Source organism: Ursus americanus, chromosome 30 (genome assembly GCF_024610735.1).
Source record: "Ursus americanus isolate L20-20 chromosome 30, mUrsAme1.1.p, whole genome shotgun sequence".
NCBI classification, from domain to species: Eukaryota; Metazoa; Chordata; class Mammalia; order Carnivora; family Ursidae; genus Ursus; species Ursus americanus.
Window position 1 is genome coordinate 6,507,328 of NC_142156.1, and position 21,984 is coordinate 6,529,311.

The 21,984-nt window shown below is 54.8% G+C and overlaps 1 protein-coding gene across 5 annotated transcripts; it reads right to left on the bottom strand.

Moving 5' to 3' along the window:
- Positions 1-1,827: 1,827 nt before the first annotated feature.
- On the bottom strand, positions 1,828-21,174 carry PATZ1 (POZ/BTB and AT hook containing zinc finger 1). 5 transcript variants are annotated; one of them, XM_045791396.2, is made up of 5 exons: positions 18,960-21,173; positions 17,503-17,566; positions 11,007-11,178; positions 4,809-4,946; positions 1,828-3,326 (listed from the first exon to the last, which is right to left on the bottom strand). In XM_045791396.2, exons 1-5 carry the CDS (start codon positions 20,228-20,230, stop codon positions 2,911-2,913), a joined length of 2,061 nt encoding a protein of 686 aa, XP_045647352.1. In that variant the 5' UTR covers positions 20,231-21,173; the 3' UTR covers positions 1,828-2,910. The 5 variants fall into 5 exon arrangements, with proteins under 5 accessions (XP_045647352.1, XP_045647351.1, XP_045647353.1 ...); XM_045791395.2 differs by having other exon boundaries at positions 1,828-3,329; positions 18,960-21,172; XM_045791398.2 differs by having other exon boundaries at positions 3,154-3,329; positions 4,809-4,881; positions 18,960-21,171.
- Between the last annotated feature and the right edge of the window lie 810 nt (positions 21,175-21,984).

Sequence of the window (21,984 nt, forward strand, 5' to 3'; positions counted from 1 at the left end):
CCCATCACCCTCACTTTACAGACAAGGAAGCCGAGGCTTGGAGAACTGCCAGAATTGTAAAAATATCTCACAAAGTATATCCTGAGACTGGCCACAGCCCCAGACCTGCCAGGCCCCCAGGTCCCACCCACTTTTGCCTATCTAGTGGTCAGATTTCTCAGTAGCCCTATACATCAGGGTTCCTTGGTGCCACAGGGCTTCCTTAATCTCTGCCAGGGCCAGAGATAGGTGATCATTGCTGTGGGGAAGTGAGATCAGTGCCCAGTCTTTGCCCAGGCCATCAGGTAGTGGCCAGATGGGTTCCTGATGTGACAGCTCTGCCTGGAGCAAGTGACTTGGACAGACCTGAGTGTGTATCCTGGCTCCGACATTATGTGACCTGAGGGCAGAGGAGGAAGGTGTGCCTCTACCTCTCTGAGCCTGTTTGCTGATCTGCAGAAGGGGAATAGTAATGGAACGAGCTTCACAGGTTGTGCTGAGAATTAGGCACGGAAAATGTTAGCTCACGATGGTCTCCCTTAATCTTCATGCCTGTTGTAAGAATGAGGAAACTGAGGCTCAGAGATTTTCCCGGGGTTGACAGCAGATGGTGGAGCTGGACAGCCTAAGCTCAGGCTCTTTACCCTTGACCATGGCAAAGTCATTCCACCTTTATGCACCCATGTTCTGCACAGCTTTCTTCCCTGTGGCCTGATGGGCACAGGTATACAGAGGAGATAGAGGTTGGGAGGCAGTCAGGGGACCTCCTCTTGCTGCTCAGGCCTCCAGGTAAGTAGCGCTTTGTAAGAAGCAGCCTGCTTGCTTTGTTGTTCCCCTCCTGCCATGCACAGACACTGCTTCCTAACTATGGTCCCTGCCTGTCCACGGACATGATCAGGGGTTTGGAGGGGGACAGGACTGATAATGTTTTCAGTTCAAGGCCAGGTTCTCTGTTGACAGGTGCTACCAGCTGGCAGATCTTGTGGTGCTGACAAGGCCACATTCACAGGGCCTCAGCACTTTAGGGTCACCCTTTCCTCTGATACTGATATCAAGTGGCCTGAGCCTCCATCCCACACACTCCACAGAACCCGGCAACTTCCTCGAGGTTTCTCAAGATGACCACGCTGCTTTAAGTTGGCCAGTTCCCTCTTGCTGCCATCCTTGCTCCCATTAATTCTTCCTTGTGTTCATTTCTTGCCTCTTGTGTGCTGTCCTCTTTCCCCCTTCTCATCATACATTCACCACAAAAGGGTGTAAGAACCTTTCACTTAACCCTATAGGTAACAGGGGGTTGAGGGGCATTCATGTTGCTGAGCTTCTTAAAGCCCCTGGCCATGAGAATTCTCTCCCTGCCCATGTCCCTCCTTAGGTCCTAGCTGGTCGCTACACTGGGTCCTCTCTAGCTCCAGGTCTTCTCTCCCAGAGCCCCACTCCCTGTCCCTCACCATCCTGGACCACCCTACCCACCCTCCCTCTCTCACTGTCCCCACCTTGCCCAGTTTTTCTCCCTGGACTTGTTACCTGAACTCATGGTTAAATCTGCTTACTTCTTAACTGTCTCTTTCCCAATAAGCGCCACAAGGGTGTCCTGCTCACCAAGGCTGTCTGAGGCTGGGGCTGGCACACAGCAGTGAAGACACAAGGAGTGAATATTTGTTGAACAAATGGGTGAATGCTGGCGGCTGAGTCCTCAGTGGGAGCATCCACCTATCAGTCCCAGTGTAGCTGGTACAATGAGGAGGAAGAGAGGTCTCCTGGGATCCCACCCCCAATCCAGGTGCCCACCTTCTGGGTCCCAAAGGGCCCCCCAACCTATGGCTGAAAAATCGGACTCAGGGGAGCAGGTAGATTAATGTACTAACGTTTTTAATACAGTCTGATCAGATCAATTCACATCAGCAGGTCAACCTGGGCCTGCTCACATGTGACACAGCCGAGGTACACAACGTCCCCACCTGCCGGCTCTCCTGCCTTCCTGGCTACCAACAACATTGAAACCCCCTACACCTCCCTGACCAGACTGGCATTTTTAAAATTTTGCATAAAACTATTTCTTCCATAGACTTCAAACAATCAACTAGCCAAGTTAATTATGGTACATCTAAACAAAGTTTAATACTAACCCTAACGTGTGACTGCGGTTTACAAAGAGCTCTGTATCACCTGGGATAGCTTTCAGTAGCAATTCACTACAACTGGTCCTAAAAAATAATAACAATAATAATAATAATTAGAGAATTAAAACCCAACAGCAAGTTGAATGGTTAAAATCACATAAGAACTGGAATTTGGGGTGGGGGTGTCCTCAATAGCTGAGCTTGTCCTAGTAGCAAAATGCTAGCCTCCAGGTAGGGCTCAGAAAGGTCTGGGGCCCTCCAGGTCAAGGGTCAAGCTCAGGGGCTCTCAGAGGGCACTCACCCCATGGTCCATGGGATGCTGTAGGCTTCCAGCTTCCTTGAAAACAGTTGGGCATCAGCATTGTGTAAGTGGGTGGAGACCCGAATGTGGTTTCTCTTGAGGGATATGAGAAGGGGGAGGGGACCCAAATCACTGAGGTCCCAGAATGCCGTCAGGTATGGGTTTGGGATTGGGGTCACTAAGAATTGAGCACCAGGAATTCCAGCTTCCACCCATTAGAGAAACCGGGACTGGTGTTGCCTTGGAGGCCTATGTAGTGTTTTCTGCCCTTATCCCATACCAGGTCTCGCAGATATTCCTGCAGAGTATCAGATGAGAATCTATTTCTAAAGACCACTGAGGGGATGGGTGGTGGAGAAGGGGGTGGGCGGGGTGACGGGGGGGGAAGGGGGAGTTAAAAACGAATAAAAATCTCTCAGCTACAGAACCCAAAGACATTACTTCCCTCCGCATTCACAGCATTTCTCAGCAGTCCCCGGTGGCCATTTCCATGGGGACACAGCATCTGCCTCACTTCCCCTCAGGCCCCATGGGTTGCTGGTCAACCTCAGGATCTACTAAAGATGATGCAAACGCCGACTGAACAATCTGAAACCCAAAGGACTCGAGGAGAGACATGTTCTGCTGGGGAGAGAAAGGTGAGCCAAGGGCAGGACCCAGGTCCCCCAGAGGGCCCCCAAGGGCCCGGACATGCACCTTCTGGATGTGTTTGTTCAAGTAGGACTTAGAGCGGAAGAAGCTCCCGCATTCAGGGCAGGGGTACTTCTTCTCCCCATCAGACTCCATTTTGTTTTTGGGGACTGCCATGTCACAGGAGAAGGAGCCATTGGTGCTCTGCTTCTCGGGCGTCTTCAGGTCACTGGCGTCCGAGAGGTCACCGTAGGAATCGGAGCTCTCAATCGGATCCTGATGTGAGCATTTCTGGCCTTCTAGGAAAAAACAAAACACATAGGAGAGATGAGGCCAGGCTTTGGAGATGCCCCCTCCTGGAGGGGTCGGGAAGGGCCAGCTCACAGGCCTGAGGAGGGCAGCGGATGGCCAGCCACCGCCCTGGCAGAACCCACGGAGGTTCAGCTGGTCAGTCTGGGAGCCTGGTGTGCCTATGGGGGTGAGACAGCAGGGCCCTGGGGCTGCCAGCCTCCCTCGCCGCGGACTCTTCATGCAGGTGCACGTGTATCGCTCACCACCATCTCAGCCTGCTTCAAGGAAGAGGGTGTGGAGAGGGGACCTCCACTGCTTCCACCCAGAACAACTCAAAGACCCCCAGCTCCTAGGTGCTCTGTTGGCTGCCCCGGGGGTAAGACGGCTGTTCTGGTGACGCTGAGCAGGTACAGCAATGGCCTCGCCTCCGCACCAGACTAGCTGCACCCTAGCAAGGCAGAACCAGAGCTGAGAGGGCCTCAACCCAGCAGACCCCACTGATGGCTGAGACAGAAGCCAATCCTCTTCCCAATGCTGCAAACACAAGCCCTGCCCTTACCGCCTTCCTTCTGCCAAAACCTATCCAGGCAGGGCCAAGCGGCCAAAGCATAGAGATTAAAAAGCAACTTTGAACAACTCAGTCAGCTGACTGTCCCCACACAGGGGTCAGGACAAGCTGGGCCTCGAGACAATCCTCATTGCTCTGCCTTGCCCTGCCCACACTGCAGTCCTCCACCAATCAGCAGCTCCCTGCCTGGGTTCAAAGAGCCATGCCGGGAAGGGAGGTCTGTGATGGGAGCGTGGAGCATGCCATCTCTGCCATCTCTGCCATCTGCCAAGCCCCTGGCATCATCCCCAAGGCAACAACGTGAAATACCACGGAACAACCTGAATCAACAAGTGAAGGTGGGGCCTAGGGAGCTCTCTGCAGACCAAATCCAAGTCAGAGGCAGTCACATAGCTCATTTATCGCCATGCATCTCACAAACGCAGCCAGAGGCCCTCCAGAAAGGGCCGCTCACAGCAACCAGTCACCCCTATAGAGGGGGAAGCCAGCCCTTGGCTCCCCCTTGCCCACAGGGTGGAAGGAAAAGAAAGCATTCAGCCACAGCTCCACAACATCCTTAAAGGGCCACAGGCAATGGACAGGCCCAGAGTGACTCATCATGCAGGGCTCTTCTTCCAGCCTTGGGCCCGGGGCATCCCTGCAGGGCTCCAGACAGTGGGGGCTGGCCAGGAGCAAGGGAGGAGGGCTGGGGAAGAGGAGGCGGGGGCTGGATCTTGGCAGTGCCCTAAAGCCTCACTCACTGCCCTGGAGTGAGATACCCACTGTGACTTTTGTCCTGGAGGCCACTGCCACTCAGATCTCAGAGCCTCCTTGAGGCGGCCAGCAAGCCGGCAGCCTTCCCGCCTCCCCACGCCCGGCCCAGCGCCCCCACAACACAGTCTGCGCAGAGAAGCAAAGTGCAGAGCAAGGGGTCGCTTGCCTTTGTTGCCATAGGTCCTGGCGCAGTGGAACGCTGCTCCCCCATTCGGGATGGGCTCCTGGTGCCTGGAGACCTGGGGAAGGGGAACACCGTGGTGGGTTTTAACATGGACCTTTAAGTAGGAGGCAGAGGAGAAACCTAAACAAGACAAAAGGAGATGAGATCCCGCGGCCAGCACAGAGATACCTCTCTGCTTCCCCCACGCCTCTCCTCTGGCCGCTCTGGCTAGCATTCCCAGGTCAGCTGCACCTAGAAGGGGCCCCCTTGTTGGCTCCAAAACGGCTGCAACCACAGGAGCCACCTGGCTCAGGATGGGTGGCACTGTCCTCGAATCGGCTTCTCTGCAGAGCCCGCTCTGCAAGGCTGCGGTGGAGCACCGAGGCCGGCTGCCTGGAAGGGTGGCCTGAGATCCCGCTCCTGCCAGGGCCAGAGGCCAAATGCCTCTAGGCTTGCTTGGTGCCTCAGTAGTGAGTGGTTGGAGAAGATGTCCCACAGCCCCAGGTCAACTGCAGAGACCACGGCTAGAAATATCGTCAGAAAAGTCATGAGGCTCAAGGGCAGCCACAGGACTCCAGCCGACAGAACGCCTGCTTAACACGTGTAAAGGTGAAGCGCACAACAAACCAGATGGAGGCAAGACGAAGTCCCAAAGGAACGCCTCCAGGAGTCGCCCTTCTTCTATCTAGTAGGACATGTTCTCTTTTGCTACTTTCTCACTTTCAGAATAACTGGATTTAGTAATTCTTCAGACCTCTTGAGGAACAACAGAAATAGCAAGTTATGTTAAAGGGGCTCAGTCAGATCTTATTCATGGTCATCTTTTTGGTTTGGTTTTGAACCATCCATCGGGTTCGCTTAAGGAAGAAACACGGAGATCATCATTGTCTTTATTTTGGAGGAGGGGCAATCCAGCCATCTTGAAACTGCAGCAGCCCAACCCAGATGCTCCGGTCAGTGTGAGCTACGTGGTATCTCAGGCTGGCAAGAGTAGATCTTGGGCCAATTTCCACACCAGCCACAAGTCTGAGGACGTGAAACCAGGTAGGCCAGTCAAAGGATACTGACTTGAGTTTTGCAGGAAGTTATGTCATCCAATTCCACCGTGGTCAAGGATCAGAACGTGCCTTCAGCAGGAACTGAAGCATTTTAGCATAAGGTCCACTTGGAGCGCCAGTGCCCTTTAATCTACTCCAGATGTAGTTGACGCATTCTCAAGTGCTTTTATTCCCCTTGAAAATTACAGTTCTAGGATAACAGTGGGATCCACTCTTAACAGGTCAGAGGCTGCACAGTACTGTGTAACGTCTGCACAAGATTTGTTTTAAAAAATCTGATTTGGCATGGCCTTTCAAATGCTGCTGGAACAGTAATAAAGGTTCACTTTTAGCAAGTGATAACGGTGCGCCAGGGCCCAGCACACTGCATGCATTCCTCTGCAGAATTCCCCCAGCCACCCTATGAGCTGGGAATTATTAGTATACCTGTTTCATAGATGAAGAAACAGGAGGGTCGGTGAGGTTAGGTAACTTGCCGTCACATGTGCGGCTACTAGATGGCAGAGCCTGGACTCCAACCCCAGGACCCTGTGCCACCATGTGGTCCTTAAGCACTGAGCAGACTCTTCAATGGGTCCTGGCCCTGGAACCATCCCTTGGATTTCGGCAGTAGGTTCGTTATCACCATTTATACTTCTGTGTTTCTCTGCCACATTGGTGGGTTAGAATGGGAGCTGCTAGCAGACAGGAGCTAAACTGCAGAAAGCTTACTTAACAAACACGCCCCTGATGATAGCAGTTGGTGGTTTCAGAGGAAAGGGGGACTGAGTGAATTTTCCTTTCTTGCCCGATGCAGCTACTTTATAGACCCAGATGGTCCGGTTGCTAGTGTCCTGCCCTGCCTAGTAGAGCGAGTTGTCCTGCGCTGTAACCAAGTAGTATGCCTGGAGCCAATCACGGGGGACAGACTGGCTTAAGAGGGTCCCATATAAACACCCCAAGAGGGAAGCTGCAGTCAGGAATGAGGAGACAAGGCTAACAGGAAAGAGGACCTTAGCCCTGCCCCTGGGATTGGTGCCGTGGCCCCTGGCAACCAGCATAAGATATCAGGACTTTCCAATGACACCATGACTCCACTTTAGAAGGGATTTTCTTTTGTTTTTTAATCCCTGTGGAGCCTCTAAAGTGGTGTGAAGCCCTCTCCACAGTGTACCAGGGCAGGGCCACTGAGATTAAAGGGAACAGGAAAGGAGGAAAGGAGCAGCAGGAATTATTATATTTACTCCTTGTGGGAAGAGCTCTACTAGGGGAATACAGCAGACGCTCAATGAAAATTTGCTGTTTTCCTGAAAAACAGTCTGAGGAACACATGGCTGGGTCCTCTTGACTTTACCCCAGCTGCAGACTGTACTATCTATAGCAAAACCACATGGCAGGGTGGTAGGAGTGGATCCACAGCTGCCACTTAAAGCCCAGAACTTAAACACAGAGCAACTCAGCAGCCAAGTGTTGGGATAAAACAGAAGTCGAGTTTCTAAGAAGAACATGTCTTTGAAGCCAGAAATGTTTAGCCGGAATTCTGAACTCACCTGCCCATTCACCACTGATTAACGAAGAACGAAAGAGGCAGCTTGATTCAGGCACCAGAATGATGAAGACAGTGAGCACACATGTGACTTCACTACAACCAACAAGTCACCCTCCCTCGCACTCCAGAGATGAAGCATTTACAACCAAAGGCTACTGTTCTCCACTGCATTTTCTTGCTCGGTACACTGCAATTTGCACTCCAGAAGCAAATCTCCTTTTGCAAGTTTCACATCCACACAGGGGTCAGGGACTGCTTTCTTCTTGTCCAAAGCCTGATGGGGTCATGCCCAACAGAGCTGTGCTGGAAGGAAGCACTAAGTAGATTGGTATCAGCTCAGTCCAGGGGAATGGCAGGCTGTCTGTGTCCGTGACTGGCACTGGTGACAACTTCTGTGCTCACCTCTGACCAGGGAGAAGACTTCTTCTACCTTTAAGCAATGATGTTTGAGTTCAAATGTTGTCTCTGTCAAAGGCAGATTTCCAATAAGCTAACCCTCTTTTTCATACCAGTACATGTGTGTATACAAACCCTGCTACAGAAATTTAAAAAGAATGAAAATCATGGTGATCTACCAGGCCCTTCTCTACTTCCCACCATTCAACTCAACTCGTTTCCTGGATTTACAAATGAGGAAACAAGCTTTTCTAGCCATCATAACTCCTTCCACTGCAAATAATCTTCCTCTACAGATGGTATGACCCACATCCTGGTATGTCTCTAGGACAAAGACAAGGTCATCTGTCTCAAATGTGTGGTTGGAGCAGCCAGGCTGCCTCCATTCTTTCTTTCTTTTTTTTTTTTTTTTTTTAAGATTTTATTTATTTATTTGACAGAGATAGAGACAGCCAGCGAGAGAGGGAACACAAGCAGGGGGAGTGGGAGAGAAAGAAGCAGGCTCATAGCGGAGGAGCCTGATGTGGGGCTCGATCCCATAACGCCAGGATCACGCCCTGAGCCGAAGGCACACGCTTAACCGCTGCGCCACCCAGGCGCCCCTCCATTCTTTCTCATGCTTCATGGGAAAGAGTCGTTTGTATGGCAAAGACTGGAAGATCTATAGCAGTTAAGTTGACTGTATGCGAATTGTTGGGATTGAAGGGGTTCAAAGGGCACCTGATCCAACCTCAACCATCTGACCATCTGGCTGACATCAGCCTTTGCTTGAACCCTTATGGAGTTAAATACATTCATTTATTTGTGCACCTCCTCCTGTATCACAGCCTTCGTGGTGGGCCAGGAAAGATGACCCAGAGTTTTCTGCATTCCGATTCCAGGGTCTTCATGTCTTTGGTATCCTTATCCTCTTCCTGGACAAACTACCTTCCTCTTCCTCTTTTTTTTTCTTCCTCAGGAGTCATCTCCTCCTATTTCTGTCCAATAAGTGAGTCTTGAGGTAGAATCCTGTTCCTTCTCTTCTGATAAAGACCAAAATTGTTTTCTCTTCCTTCTGTATGCCTAGGGAGGGCTGGACCAGAGTCCTCTTTTGTCTTCTTGGAGGAATGGGACCTCCCATTCTGACTCTGGGACCCAAAGGTGTTTAGCCTATGATCCAAATCTAGTCTTGGCTTTACTGAGAAAAGGTGGGCTCTGGTTTGACTCCTCTGGCTCTCCCAGCCCAGTCACATGGCCTATGGCTGCTGCCCAAGTCATGATGTACAACAGTGGTTGGCTTTGCCACGTCAGCTCTCTCCTAACTGGGTCGACTTTCCCTGCTGTTCCCTGCTGTTCTCAGCTCTTCTCTCCTCCTGAGCTGGGCCCCCAGGGGCTGTGGCCCTGGGCCTCCCATCCAGTTCTTGCCCCACTCTGCAATCTGAACTAGGCTCCGCATTTCATCATTAATATCCTTCTCCACTCTCACTGGTTTCCTGCCCCTGGTCTCTGACCTCAGTTCTCAGATGGAGAACCTCAGGCTTGAAAACTTGACCAAGCACCTGCTGACAGCATGTTGCAGGTTTAGTTATTTGTGAGGTGGCGGGGGTTGGGGGGGGAGGGTGCTGTCAGGAAGCCAGGTTAGGATGAAGCAAGATAAGAAACCATCTTTTTCTAGAGCTGGGGCAGCCATGGTCAAGATGGTCAGCCACAGCCTGATAACTCCCTGCACGCACAACCCCACTGCTCACTACTCAGGGGAAGCTCCTGCCAGAAAGGGTTCAACTGACATGTCAGAAAATAGGACAGATGCTTCAGCAGTTTTCATGACCACCTCCCCGCTTTCACAGCAGGTTTCCTGGTGATACAAACATCAATATCCAGTGGCCTTCATGGCAAACGCCAGGTGTGCAATCCCAGGGAGGGACCCAGCTCCAGGGCACCAAGAACACCCAGCTACTCCGCACTCTCCCTCCACCAGCGGCCTCAGGGCACATGGAGACAGCACAGGCACCCAAAGATTCCAGCCAAGGACTGCAGGAGTGTTGTGCCTGGTCCAAACCAGAGAGTCAGGGAGCTGTGTCTTTCCTAACATGGTTACAAAGTGTAAGGGCGGGACCTCCCAAGTGTGCAGCAACTTGTGGGGAGTTCAGAGAACTTTCACCTACCTTGTCTCCTGGGATCATCACAACAACCCTGTGAGGTGGGCAAGGTGGGGTGCTCTTAACCCCTTTTAAGTGAGGAAGAAACTGAGGCTTAGAAAGGGGAAGGGAGAGCTCAAGGTCACAGAGTAGGGCAAGGTAGGAGGGGTGTGAACTAAACCCTGGGTCCCCTGACTCCAGTTCAGTACTCAATCCACTAAGCCATACCCAAGGCTTCCAGAGGCACTGGGACAAGACTTCCCCAGGAGAAAGCACTTTCCAGCAACATCCCCACCTGGCCAAAGCAAGCGCACCGTGCAGAAGCATCTTCACACCCACCACAGACGGCTGCCCCAACCTCCTTCAGCACAGATCCGGCGCAAGCCTCCTCCACTGACACTGTGCTTGCACAGCACAAACCTTAGCCCTCCAGCCACCAACAAGCCCTGGCGGAAGCTCAGGGGCAGGCCTGATTTCATCAACACAGCACTGGGGCCACAGAGCCAGACTCCATCTAGACCAACCTCGGCCTCAAGCACGCTGTCCTGCTCAGAGCACCTTCCACTTTTCTGTCTCATCAAGGCCACAGTCTACCTGGGTTTGGGCTCTTTTCTGACCATTTGTTAGAAACTTTCTAACCGCTTGTCCATCTCCAGACTCAACCTCCTTCCTTGGTTGTTGAATTTCACATGCCAGTGAATCAGCCAGCAAAAGCTCTCAAGCAGGACCCCTTTGTTCCCACCTCTTGGAGCCTAATGACTCTCCCACCGACCTCAGTAGTTCAGTGGTGTCTACGAAATGTATCCATCGTGCCATCCGCACAGCACAGGTGTTAATGAACCCAGGCTTGGAAACAGTACTCTCTCCTTCTGTTCCCACTTGTTGATTTCCTGGGAACTCCTATTCCAAGCATCCCAAGTATGGGAAGGAAGAGGTGTAGCTAGCTGGGCGATGAAGGTATTTATCGTTCAGTGGGATTGGTGGGAAGGGAGGGCCAGCCGTGCAAGGAGTGGAGTCTGAGGCAAGGTGATCAAGACACCCCTGGCCTCCCACACAAGCTCAGGCCCAGCCCCTGGAAGTGAGGAAATAGCAGGGAGATTACCTCGGTTACAGATACTGCAGAAGTTGCTGGGCCCCTCACTGTGCTTCTTCAGGTGGTCTGCCATGTACGCTGCCCGCAAGTACTTCCCACACACCTGGCAGGGCACCTTATCTTCATGACAAGCCAGGTGGGAGCGCAGACGGTCTCGAGTGGCGAAAGAAGCATTGCAGGTCTGAGGGCAGAAAGGAAAACAGGATGAGGTAAAAACTGGCATTACGCTCCTGACTCCCCACCAAGCACACCAGGAAGCAAAAATTGTTTCAGGCCAACACATGGAATCCCTGTATCAAGAGAGCTTTACATGTGGCCCACGCTTTCTCCCTAGAAGGCAAGTAAGCTGCTCTTACTTCCTGTGATGCCTCCTCATGAGACACCTGAGTTGGAATTATTGGTTCCAAACGGCTACCGCAACATGCCCAGAACATGGTACACTAAATGTCACACTCTTTTACAAAATAAAGATGAGGCATTTGTTTGTTCTTAAACATGAAGAATTTAAACTTTAGTTGCACTGACTGTAAGTGAACGTACAGAAGTAAGTTGGCATACGAACAGATCAGTCTTCCTGGCCTCCATCCTGGGTTCTCCCTACTTGCTTTATACAAAGAATTCAATTGATCCACTTTATTCAAAAATGACGTTAGTCTTGGCCACAGGGAAATGGAAAGGAAAGGCAGGACAAAGCACAGAGATTGCTCCTTATAGTATTCTTGTGAGTTTGTATTGAGAAAGCAGCCCATAAAATGATAATGTCAATTCTGCTAACGTGAAATTGGCAGAAAGAAGGAAGGCCACATGATTCAGAAGCATTTGTGGGACATTAAGCTGTGGAAATGCTGGTACTAACAAGAAGGATGCCACCCCACACTGACAGAGCATGCATTCTGTGCCAGGCAGGCACCATGATTAGCCTTTCAGAGGCACCGATCTCATGCAACCCATCCTTTCAGAAGCCCTGCGAGGGAGGCAATGTTATTACCCTCCAAGAGAATGTGGCCATAGAAAGCCGAGGTGTGAGCGCCAACTCCTATCCAGTTCCCAGGAGCAGACGGCTCAGGAGCTGAGGGTCAGCATCAGGACCCTGGGAGGCAGCCCCAGGTCCCCAGGCATTTCCTGTACCCGAGGCCTTGACCCAGTCTCAGTCCCTGAACTCTCCCCAACAGCCCTTCCTCATCTGGGGGCTTGCCCAGGCACCCCAGCCCTGGAGGTCACAGAAGGTCAGGAAAGTCATTGGGGGAGTTCAGTCTAGAGACTTTCAACACTATTTGGGTTCCATGGAGATTTTCAGAGGTTCATGTCAAGTTTGCCTCATTTTTCTACGTGTGTGTGTTTACTATTTTAGAACTCTCAAGAGAAAGCAACGGTCACCTTTAAGTGCATCACAGAAGACCCACCCTGAAGACCCACCACCCCCATTAACTCACTAGACTGGAGCTGTGCCTGCCGTCTTTTCACAGAAGTACCTCCTGAGATCCTGAGACCTCGAGGTAAATGTCTGAACACCATCACCCTGTACAGATGTTTATCTCCTTACTGTATATAGTGAAAGCAAGAAGCCAGTGTATACGGTACTGTGGGGGCCAAGATGCTGCTGTTCCTACTCCAGCCCCAAACCTCTGTGTGCATCAGGGTAGTCACTGTCTCTTAAGTAACTGCTACACATTTGAACAGAACACCTTATGCTAATGAAATACTGCCTTTATCTGCTTTATGCATTGAGTTGATTCATTTGACAAATGAGGAAGCTGAGTTTGGAGAATGATTTGCCTGAAGCACACAACTCAGCTACCAGAGGAAGCAGCAGTCAAAACATTGTGGCTGCCAGGCCAGCACCCTACCTACCCTCCCGGCTTCCCTGAGGTATTCCTTCCTTCCCCACTTTACAGCTGGGGAGACAGACGCCTGGAGGGGATACGGGCCGGCTGGAACGTGAACCAGCCCCTCAGCCTGTGCTCTTCCCATCTCCAGACTCAGGGGGGATAGCTTCTGGGGAGGGAAAGGTACTGATACTTGTTAACAGTGTGCGCGGTAGCCAGGACTCCCCTGAAAGGGAGAGGTGACAGCATTTGTGCAGAGAAACTCGAGCACTTAGGTGACTCAGGAAGCATCACGGGCGCTTGGTCTCATGGCCACTGGTGGGCCCCTCCTCAGTCAGGGACCTCTTGACCCAATCACAGACTACAGTGGGGGGAAAATTTCATCTTCCACCCAGCCCGCTGGCCTGTAAACCAGAGCAAGGGCTGCCAAAAACACCCCCGGGGGAGAGGGGTGCACCTGACAAATTATCTGGGGATAATTTGCCAGCTTCGCCAACCAGTGACCTGAGGACCAGCCCTCCAACAATGAGAGGCAGTGTGGTCTACGCCTAAGAATTCAAAGGAACCAAACATGGACCAGGTGTAAGAAAATGTGGTGAAAGCACACATTCAGAATTCCATCTTCGGCGGTCCCTGGGAGAGGCGCCACTAAAGGGATGTGAAAGCGATGCCTTGTTTCTCCTGCCAACCTCCTTTTGGGGTCTGTCCTTTAAAGCACTGCCTGTCATACTGTGCTACCTAAAGATAATGGACAGCCAAACCTCAATTATCCACAAGTGGATTATCCATTTGAGGGATTAGCTAGGCAAAATTAAAATCCCAGACCAAGCGGACTTCCCCCACCCCCTCCTCCATTGATTATCTCTCGAGGAATGAAAGCTAACTTTAGCCTGAGCAAACATAATTAGGAATGTAAATCTGCTGCTGGGGGAAAAAAACCCCACAAACACAACAAAAACTTTCACTGTATTACAAAGCCAAGCTGGAGCTGGCTTCTCTGTGCCAGAACTGACCCTTCATGGCTGGAGTCCCCAAGGTTTCTTGGGGGGGAATTGTCAAAATGTACAAGCCCGAGTCTAGGCCTGTCAGAAGTTCAGACAACAGAGAATATAAAGAGCCTGGTCACACGACACAGAAGAGTGGCCAAAGGAGAGACAGATCTCAAAGAAGGGGACACCTAGAATCTGTATACTGGGGCCACTTGAGAAAGGCACTTCTCGTCCTGGTGACAGAGAGAAGACAGAGCGACCCAGCGATGGGATGAGAGTGAGCCAGCGTAGCATGCTCTGATCACCCCTGATGTGCGGAATGGCCGCCACCTCGCCTTTGGCCCTGTGCACGGGCAGCCTGTTGTTGTTAGGAGCACACCTGCCCAGCCACCCTGAGCTTGGGTCTCCTCTGGTCTTCCCCACTCCATACTGAGTCCCAGTCATGCTCCCTTCACTCCCCTAACAGTTTCTCCCCATCCCAGAATGCCTAAAGCTTTTTTCCTAAGGGTTGAGCAGCTTGGGAATGGGGCCCAAATGATATCAGGGACACTAGCGCACACCCAATCTTTGGTGGCCTTTGAAGTCTAGCAACCTGGAGGTGAGGGGAGTGGGGTGTGGTCTCAAGCAGTCTTTTTTATAGCTCTGGAAAAGTCTAAGGGCAATACACGAATACATGGAGGCCTAGTGCCACTGGCCTCGCTGGCCCCTTTCTTCTTGGGGGTGTCAGCTTCCTTGTTCCCACTTTAAGTCACTCCTTCTCTAATGAGCCATCCTCCAGCCCAAACCACCCCAACTAGCCCCTGAGAAGTGGGGCCACTGCAAGTAATGGGAGGCATCTTGAGTTGCTCTAGTCTCTTAGCTTCAGGCTGAACTCCATGTGGGGGCAATGTCCCAGCCCCACTGTGGTCATTCAGCCAGCAGCGCCTGAGGCATCTGAGCCAGTTAAGCACACTCAGGCCAAGTCCTGAAGAGATTTGTGTGTCACTGACAAGCCTGAGGCTTCATACCGCAACATTCAGATGGTCTTTTCACTCAGGCTGTGGCACCAGTCTCTGTAACTGGCCCCTTTTGTCATCTGTGGCATCAGGAGGGGTGGTGAGGTATAGCCCATGCCCAGCTCTTGCCCAGGGCACCAACTCCCACAGAGCCATCTCTTCACCTCTGATGCTTTCAGAACACACACCATGCAGAACAGACGCCCCTGCTTTTTAACCAAAGCCCGGGCACACTGGCCAGCCGGCCCCGAGCATGAGAGCCAGCATGTCTTCACCTGCTGGCTCATCACTAGGGGAGTTCTGGCTAATGAGGCTGGAGGTGGGGCCAGCAGGTCTGTGTGTTGGGGGGCGGGGCAGGGCAGGAATGGGCTTGTTACATACACCGAGGGACAATGATGTCAGTGTTATGACAGAGACCAAGGACAAAACACACAAAGCCTCAAATGTTAGAATGAAAACTTTTATCATAACTCCTGTTATCCCCGCGGAGGCTGCGGGGGCTAAAGGGCATATCACTGGAATCCGAGGGGGGGGATCTACATTTGCTTTGTCAGCCCCCAAAGCCATATATTGGGGTGAACCAATATAACGCTATTGGTTAGTCTAGTTCCTGAGCAGACCTGCTAGTAAACCTCAAAAACACAGAAGTCTAATTCACTAGCCAGAAATGAAAGCAGGACCTGTCTGAGTGGGAAGGGAAGAGGGCAGCATGGGTTGACCCAGTTGGAGTTGCTCCATTCTCCTCTGGAGGGGGAGTCACCCCTAGAGTGGGGGGAGGGGTAGCCAAGCCCCATTCTAGAAACCCCACACCTTATGGGAGGTGATGCTAGGAGAGGGGAAGCACATAAGCCTGTGACTTGGTTCTTAGGAAAGTACCAACCTCTAAAATCACCCAGGCAAGGACAGATACCCAGGGGTGCCATCTGTTAAAGGGGGAGAAAAAGGAAAGAGAACCCAGAAAGAAACCTGGAGGCTGTGGGGGGACCCAGAAAGGAGCTCCTTACAACCCCTGGGGTCCCTGAGCTGGGAAAAGACTCCAAATCACACAAGAAGGAGCTGGCCATGGTGGGCAGGAACCATTTTTCTGGCCTCTCCCAAAAGCAGGGGTCTCAGAGCAACCGCCATTCCCCTTCCCCTCCACAGAAAAACCCTCTCTGGGGAGGCCCAGGCTAGCCTACAGGCCATTGGGTAAAGGCCCGGCTGCCCTCTGAGGCAGTCCAGCCCTGCCTCAGATATCCCGGCGGGGCTGGGCAGAAGAGAGCGCTGCTGGAGTGTGCTGGGCCCAGGTTTTCGAGGGCTGGGAATGATTTTTTTAGAGAAAGGGAAAAGGCGGTGTCAGGAACCGAATGGGACGACCTCCACAAAGCAGGCTGGGCAAAGTCCCATGATGGCAGGTCGCTAGGAAGAGATTCCAGGGGCGGCAGGCCGCTGCTGCTCCCAACCCACACCTGGAAAAAGGGCAGAGAGTGCAGGTTACCCCCCCAGGCCACCGGGCACGCCCCCACTGCCCTCTGGGCTCCTCCTACTCTGCCAGGCTGCTCAGCACACTACCTGGGAGAGTCAGAATGTGCTCTGTGATTAGAGAATCAGAGACAGAGAGAAGGCAGCGAGGCACAGACGGATCCCAGCATGCCCACCCTGGGTCGTCGTCCTCGGGGGAGGCCACCTAGCCTGGCTGGCTATGAGCACCATCCACACCTGGCCCCTGGGGGCTTGCTGTCCGACCTACAGCACGTCCATTCCTCCCTGCAGGTCTCCCTGAACCCTCCCTCCTTGCCACCACAGGATAAGAGAAGCAGGTTATCCTATCAGAGGCTGTAACAAGCACCCCACCACTCTGTCTCCCCCTCAGATGGCGGGAACTTGGCATGGGAAGGGAGATGGCCAGGGAGAAGATACAGGTGTTTTCCATCCACACAGGAATGCTCAGTGGCCAGGACAGGAAATTCAATTTTCTGGGTACTACAGGGCCCCCGGATATTGTTGAAGCAGACAAACCAAGGGTGAGAATGTTGCCCAGCCTTCCCTACCTACTGCTACACAAAGAGCTCACGAGGAGAGGAAACCACCTTCCTCTCCCGTCCTTAGAAGCCCTGGCTGTTTGCACACATGGCTCAGGATGGGTTAAACAGGTGCCAGTGCTCAAAGAATGAGACCATCCACTCTCATCCTCCTTCACTGTCGTTCCTACTGCCACCCCTTGTGCCCTAAACTCAGGGGACCCAGAAGGTCAGGCTGCCTGGCAGACAAGGGGAAGCACTGTTAGCTGGACCACCAGGAGCTCTTCACAAACCCTTCCCTCTCCACGGTGGCTCCTGCAAACTGCTGGGAACCGGAAGCCAGGCCCAATGGGGAGCCAGTGCCCCCAGGACGACACTTGTGCAATGTGGCCCACCATCCAAGGAGCTGGCAAATGCCAGGAGAGGAAAGCCAAGCAAAAGAGCGAAGACAGAGACAGGGTGGGAATCAGGACCCAGCAACCAGGAAGGAGGGGACATCAGCGGTGGGGGGGAGGGGGCCGGGGGGAAGAACAAAGGAGAAAAGCAGACGGAGGGTGGAGGGATAGAGGGGGAGGTGTGCAAAGCGTTGGTGGTCAGTCAGCCGGCCCAGCACACACATCAGCTGGCTTGTGGCCGGCCTGTGAGAACAGCAGCATTCTCTTTCAGCCCATCTCTGCCCTTGCCCCGACCCCTACCTGACACTTGTGAGGCCGCTCAGAAGTGTGCACCTGCTTGATATGTCCATTCAAGTGATCAGGCCTGGAAAAGAGAACCAAAAGAGACTTTAAAACAAGACCTCAAAAGATGGGGCCACAAACTTGGCCAGACTCCCCACCCATACCTGCACACACACTGATGGTGAGGACTCCCTCTTCCCCATCCCAGCGTGACAAAGACAAAGTCACCACCCAGCTCCATAGGCCCAGGCCTCTCTGCCCTGGTTTTCTCTAGAGGGGGAAGGGAAGTGAGTGTTTGTCTCTGACCTTGCCTACCCATTCTCCCCGCCGCCCCCCCCAAGCTCAAATGATTTCTAGGACCAGAGGAGGTGGCTTTAGAATGAGACAAGGCTGCCTTACTGCAGCCTTTCTGGGAGGGGGTATGTGTGATTCATTGTCCAGACTAAAGCCCCTTAGAAACTCAGTATTCCCCTCCCCCAGCCTCTCCCACCAGGGCAGCCAATGAATGCCACCCGGATGGAATTCAGTCCCCAGAGGCCAAGGGATAGAGCCTTAAGTCCCCAGCTGGGCTGGTAAACCAGATGCCCGCCAGAGCAGGTGGGCAGGGGCTGCCTGACCGGTAAGACTGGTTCCTGGTTGGGGCCCCTCCAAGGGAGTTCTCCATCCGTAGGTTCACATACACACAAGGTCCTCAGTATCCAGGCAAGTTAAAACCAGCCTTTTATTCTGATATTCTCTTAAGAGGAAAAATAAAACAACCCTGTGCTCCCAGGCAAGTCTTCAGTTCCCTACCAGGCTCACTAAAAAGTGAATCTAAAAAGACATCCTGCCCCTTCCTCTCTGTCCTGAAAACATAAAGGGGATCTGTGGGTTCAGTTAGGCTCTAGAGCCACCAAGTCAGAGCAGATCAAAGATTTTGGTGCTAAGAGACTCTGGGTGCAGAACTCTGTGCCCCAGAATCCCAGGAGGATGTGAGGGATGAGTCTTGAGTCTCCCCATCCAGGACGGTTAGTGCTGGGGGGGGGGGGTGGAATTTGGTGGCATGGAGTGTAAGGAGTCCCAGATGCACTTGTTTTAGTCCCTCCCTGGGCAGCCATTCAAGCAGGGAAAGTCGCTGGAGGAAAAGCCTCCCGTCCCCAGAGGGGGCCCCACGCCTGGTGCCGGAAACACAAAGGGAGCCCAGGGAGAAGAATGGTGAGGCCCGGTGGCTGTGGCCTGAGGAATCCAGCCCCTTCCCAAAAGGCCCAAAGGAAGACAGACAGTAGGGCACGCCTAGTGCCACAGAACTTCCCTGTGGGAAGAGAAAGCAGCTCTTGGCCACAAAACCAGGGCCATTAAAACACTCTCCCCAAACCTGATGTGGCCCTAGAGGGTCAAGTGACTCCCACAAATCCCACACCCTCAGATCTCAGCAAGAAACTGTCCTATGAGCCAGAAATAGGACAGGTCATGGGGTAGGGGGCACCATTCCTCACCTGGAGAAGCCTTTCCCACAGCTCTGGCAGATGTAGGGCTTGCCCACTGACCCATCGTGGGACCGCACATGATAGGACATGCGATCTTTTCTCTTGAACCGCAGCCCACACACTGGGCAGGAATAGGGCTTCTCCCCCGAGTGGGAAAGCTTGTGCCGATTGAGATGGTACACGTCACGGAAGATCTTGCCGCAGATCTCACATGCCACCTGCTTCCTGGTCCGGCTCCTCTTTCGGGGGCCGTCGGGGTCCTCAGAGATGGGCAGCCCATTCTCACCCAGCCTCGGTGGTGGAAGGTCGATATAGCCCAGCTGGAGGCTGGTGACACCATGCTGGGCCTCATGCTGCCGGAGCCGGTTGGCATCAGTGAACACCTTCCCACACAGGCCACATGGAAGGATACCGGCCTCCCTGAGGCCCCCTGGGGACCCAAACATTGAGTCCAGCAGGTTGGCCTTCCTTGGGCGGCCCCGGCCTCGCTTGCCAGTCAGGGGAGGGGCACTGGATGCCACATTGGGGAATGGGGAAGTCAGCAGTTGGGGGGATAGGGGTCCGGCCACCATGGGCAAGCGGTCCACCCCAGGTAACACAGGCAGGGAGGCTTGGCTCGCAATGGCTGCACCAGCAGCCCGGGCTGCCTCCTCCTCGGGCTGCATGCTCCCTGCGATGCCATTGCTGTTGGCTGCCAAGGCTGCCCCGTTGGTCATGTCCAAAGGGAAGCCCAAGTCCGAGGTCCCAGGGGGACGAAAGAGCATGATGTCTGCCCGGGCAGGGGGCACCAGGATCTGCACATTAGACTGTTTGATGACTTCCTGGCAGATCTCAATGACCGACCTCATCAGTAGGAACTTGGCAGCCGTCATGAGCTCGGGGAAGCTCTCCAGGCGAACCACGATGCGGGAAGTGTAAGCAAAGTCCAGGATGTCCCCGAACACCTTGGAGCTGATGGTGTGCATCTCCAGCTCCCGGCTGCCTCCAGCCCCGCCGCCTGGGGCCGCCGCTGCACCCCCCACATCAGCGGGACCCCCGTCTGCAGCTCCGCCGTCGCCCAACTGGGCGCTGAACACCGACTCAAAGTACTCGCTGCAGGCGGCCAGCACGGCGCGGTGCGCTGGGAAGCTCTCGTCGCCCACCCGCAGGAGCACGTCGCAGAAGCGCCCGCCGTTTTTGCGCTGCTGGTTCAGGTTGTGCAGCATCTCCGTGCTGTGCCTGCTCACCTGGTAGGTGTAGCAGCCCGATGGGCCGCAGGAAGCGTCGTTCACCCGCTCCATGGCCGCCGCCCCCTCCCCACAAACTGGGCCGCTGCACTTGCCCGCCCCCCTCCCTTCCTCTAGGCAGCGAGAAGCGGGGCGCAGCGGACGTATCTACACTCCCCACACGTGCCGGCCCGGGGCTCTGTAGTCTTGCAGGTGCGCCGAGCGCACACGCCCCCTGTCCGGATCCGACTCTCTAGACAGCAGGGCTCACCACCTCCCACATAGCTGCTCCCACCCCTGCTTGATTGAGCGCTTCTCTCTCCTCTCCGCCTGCCCGCCTCCCCTCCTAGGTCTACCTCCGGGGGGTACGCAAGCAAAGAGGTGCGCCCCTCCTGCAAACGCGCCTGCCACCTCCCCTCCCGCCCGCCAGGCGGCGCCGGCGCGCAGCCAAAAGGGGCGCGCGCGCGCGGGGAGGAGGCGGAGGGGTCTGCCGCGCAGGCGTGCGCGCGCGCGCCGCGGCTTTTCCCGGGCCCGCTGGGGGCGCGCGCTGCGTCCCCTGCAAAGCGCGAGCCGGGGCGGGGGCGCCGGAGCGGAGGAAACAAAAGGCGAAGGCGGCGGCGGCGGGGCGCGCACGGGGGCGGCAGCGCGGGCCCGGTCCCGGAGCCTGGCGGGCGGTGGCGACGGCGAACGCTGGAGCGAGCGGACGGTGGCGGCGGCAGGGTGGGCCCTTCCCTGGGCCGGGCGAAGGCGGCGGCGGAGCGGCGGCGCTGCGGCCCCGGCCTCCGTGTGTTCGGAGCGGAGGAAAGATGGCAGCGGCTGCACTTCCTCTTGCACTTTCACCCCTGGGGGGAGGAGAAGGAGGGGGCGATACCAACAACACCCCCCCTCTCGCTTGCAGGGAAAAAAAAAAAAGAAACGGCGAGCTTGGCGTGGGGGGCCCCCGGCGCCCCCGGCCCTGCACGTGCGCACCCGGATCCCTAGCCCGGGCCGCCCCGCGCTGCAAACTTTCCACTTTCTTTGTGCCGAGCGCCCCCCCCTCACCCAGCCGAGGATGCACGTCCCCCCTTCCCTATTTATACACCCCCCCCCCGCAGCTCCGCTCCCCCCGCTTCCTGCCCCCCCTCCCCATTCCCCAGCTCCGCCAATGCTGGCGCAGACTGAGCCCCCGTCCGGCCCCCGCCTCCCCACCCCGCCCGCGGGGCCGGGGGCTGCAGTCTCAGCCCCCCCGGACCAATGCAAACGAAGCGCCAAGCCAGCAAACCAGCTCCCACTGTCCCTCCCTCCCCGCCGAGAGTGGCGGCGAGCGGACGGGAGGGAGGGGTGAGGGACCGAGGGGTGCAGACCTGGGCCCCCCAGCCTGTGGTGTGCACCCGTAAGTCGAGTGGGCGTCGGTTACCCTTCGGAGCCCCACTTTGATGCGCGAAATCCCCAGAAGTCGCCTGCGATCGCCTCCCCGCTCGCAACCCCAGCGAGGGCCCGGGGTCCTGGCTGGGGGCAGGCCGAACCTCCGGAGCTGCTTCTGCACCCCGCTCACTGACCGAACCGAAGGGGCTGCGTGCCTGGGAGAGCTGGGAAGATGAGGCCATCGTCCAGCCATTCTCCCAAACCACCACACGCTGAGCTTTGTGCCCCGGGGAGCGGGAAGTCAGTAGCTCAGGGAGGCGACAACATAGAGGCAAGGGCGGTGGACAGGAACGGGGGTCTCCGTGCACCCCAGCAACCCCCAGGGAACCGGGGATACTGGCGGGTCCGGGGAGCTCCTTAAAGCCTCCTGGGGACGGGAGCATCCCCAGCGCCCGCAGCCCAGAGAGTCGCCAAGCGCTCAAGCT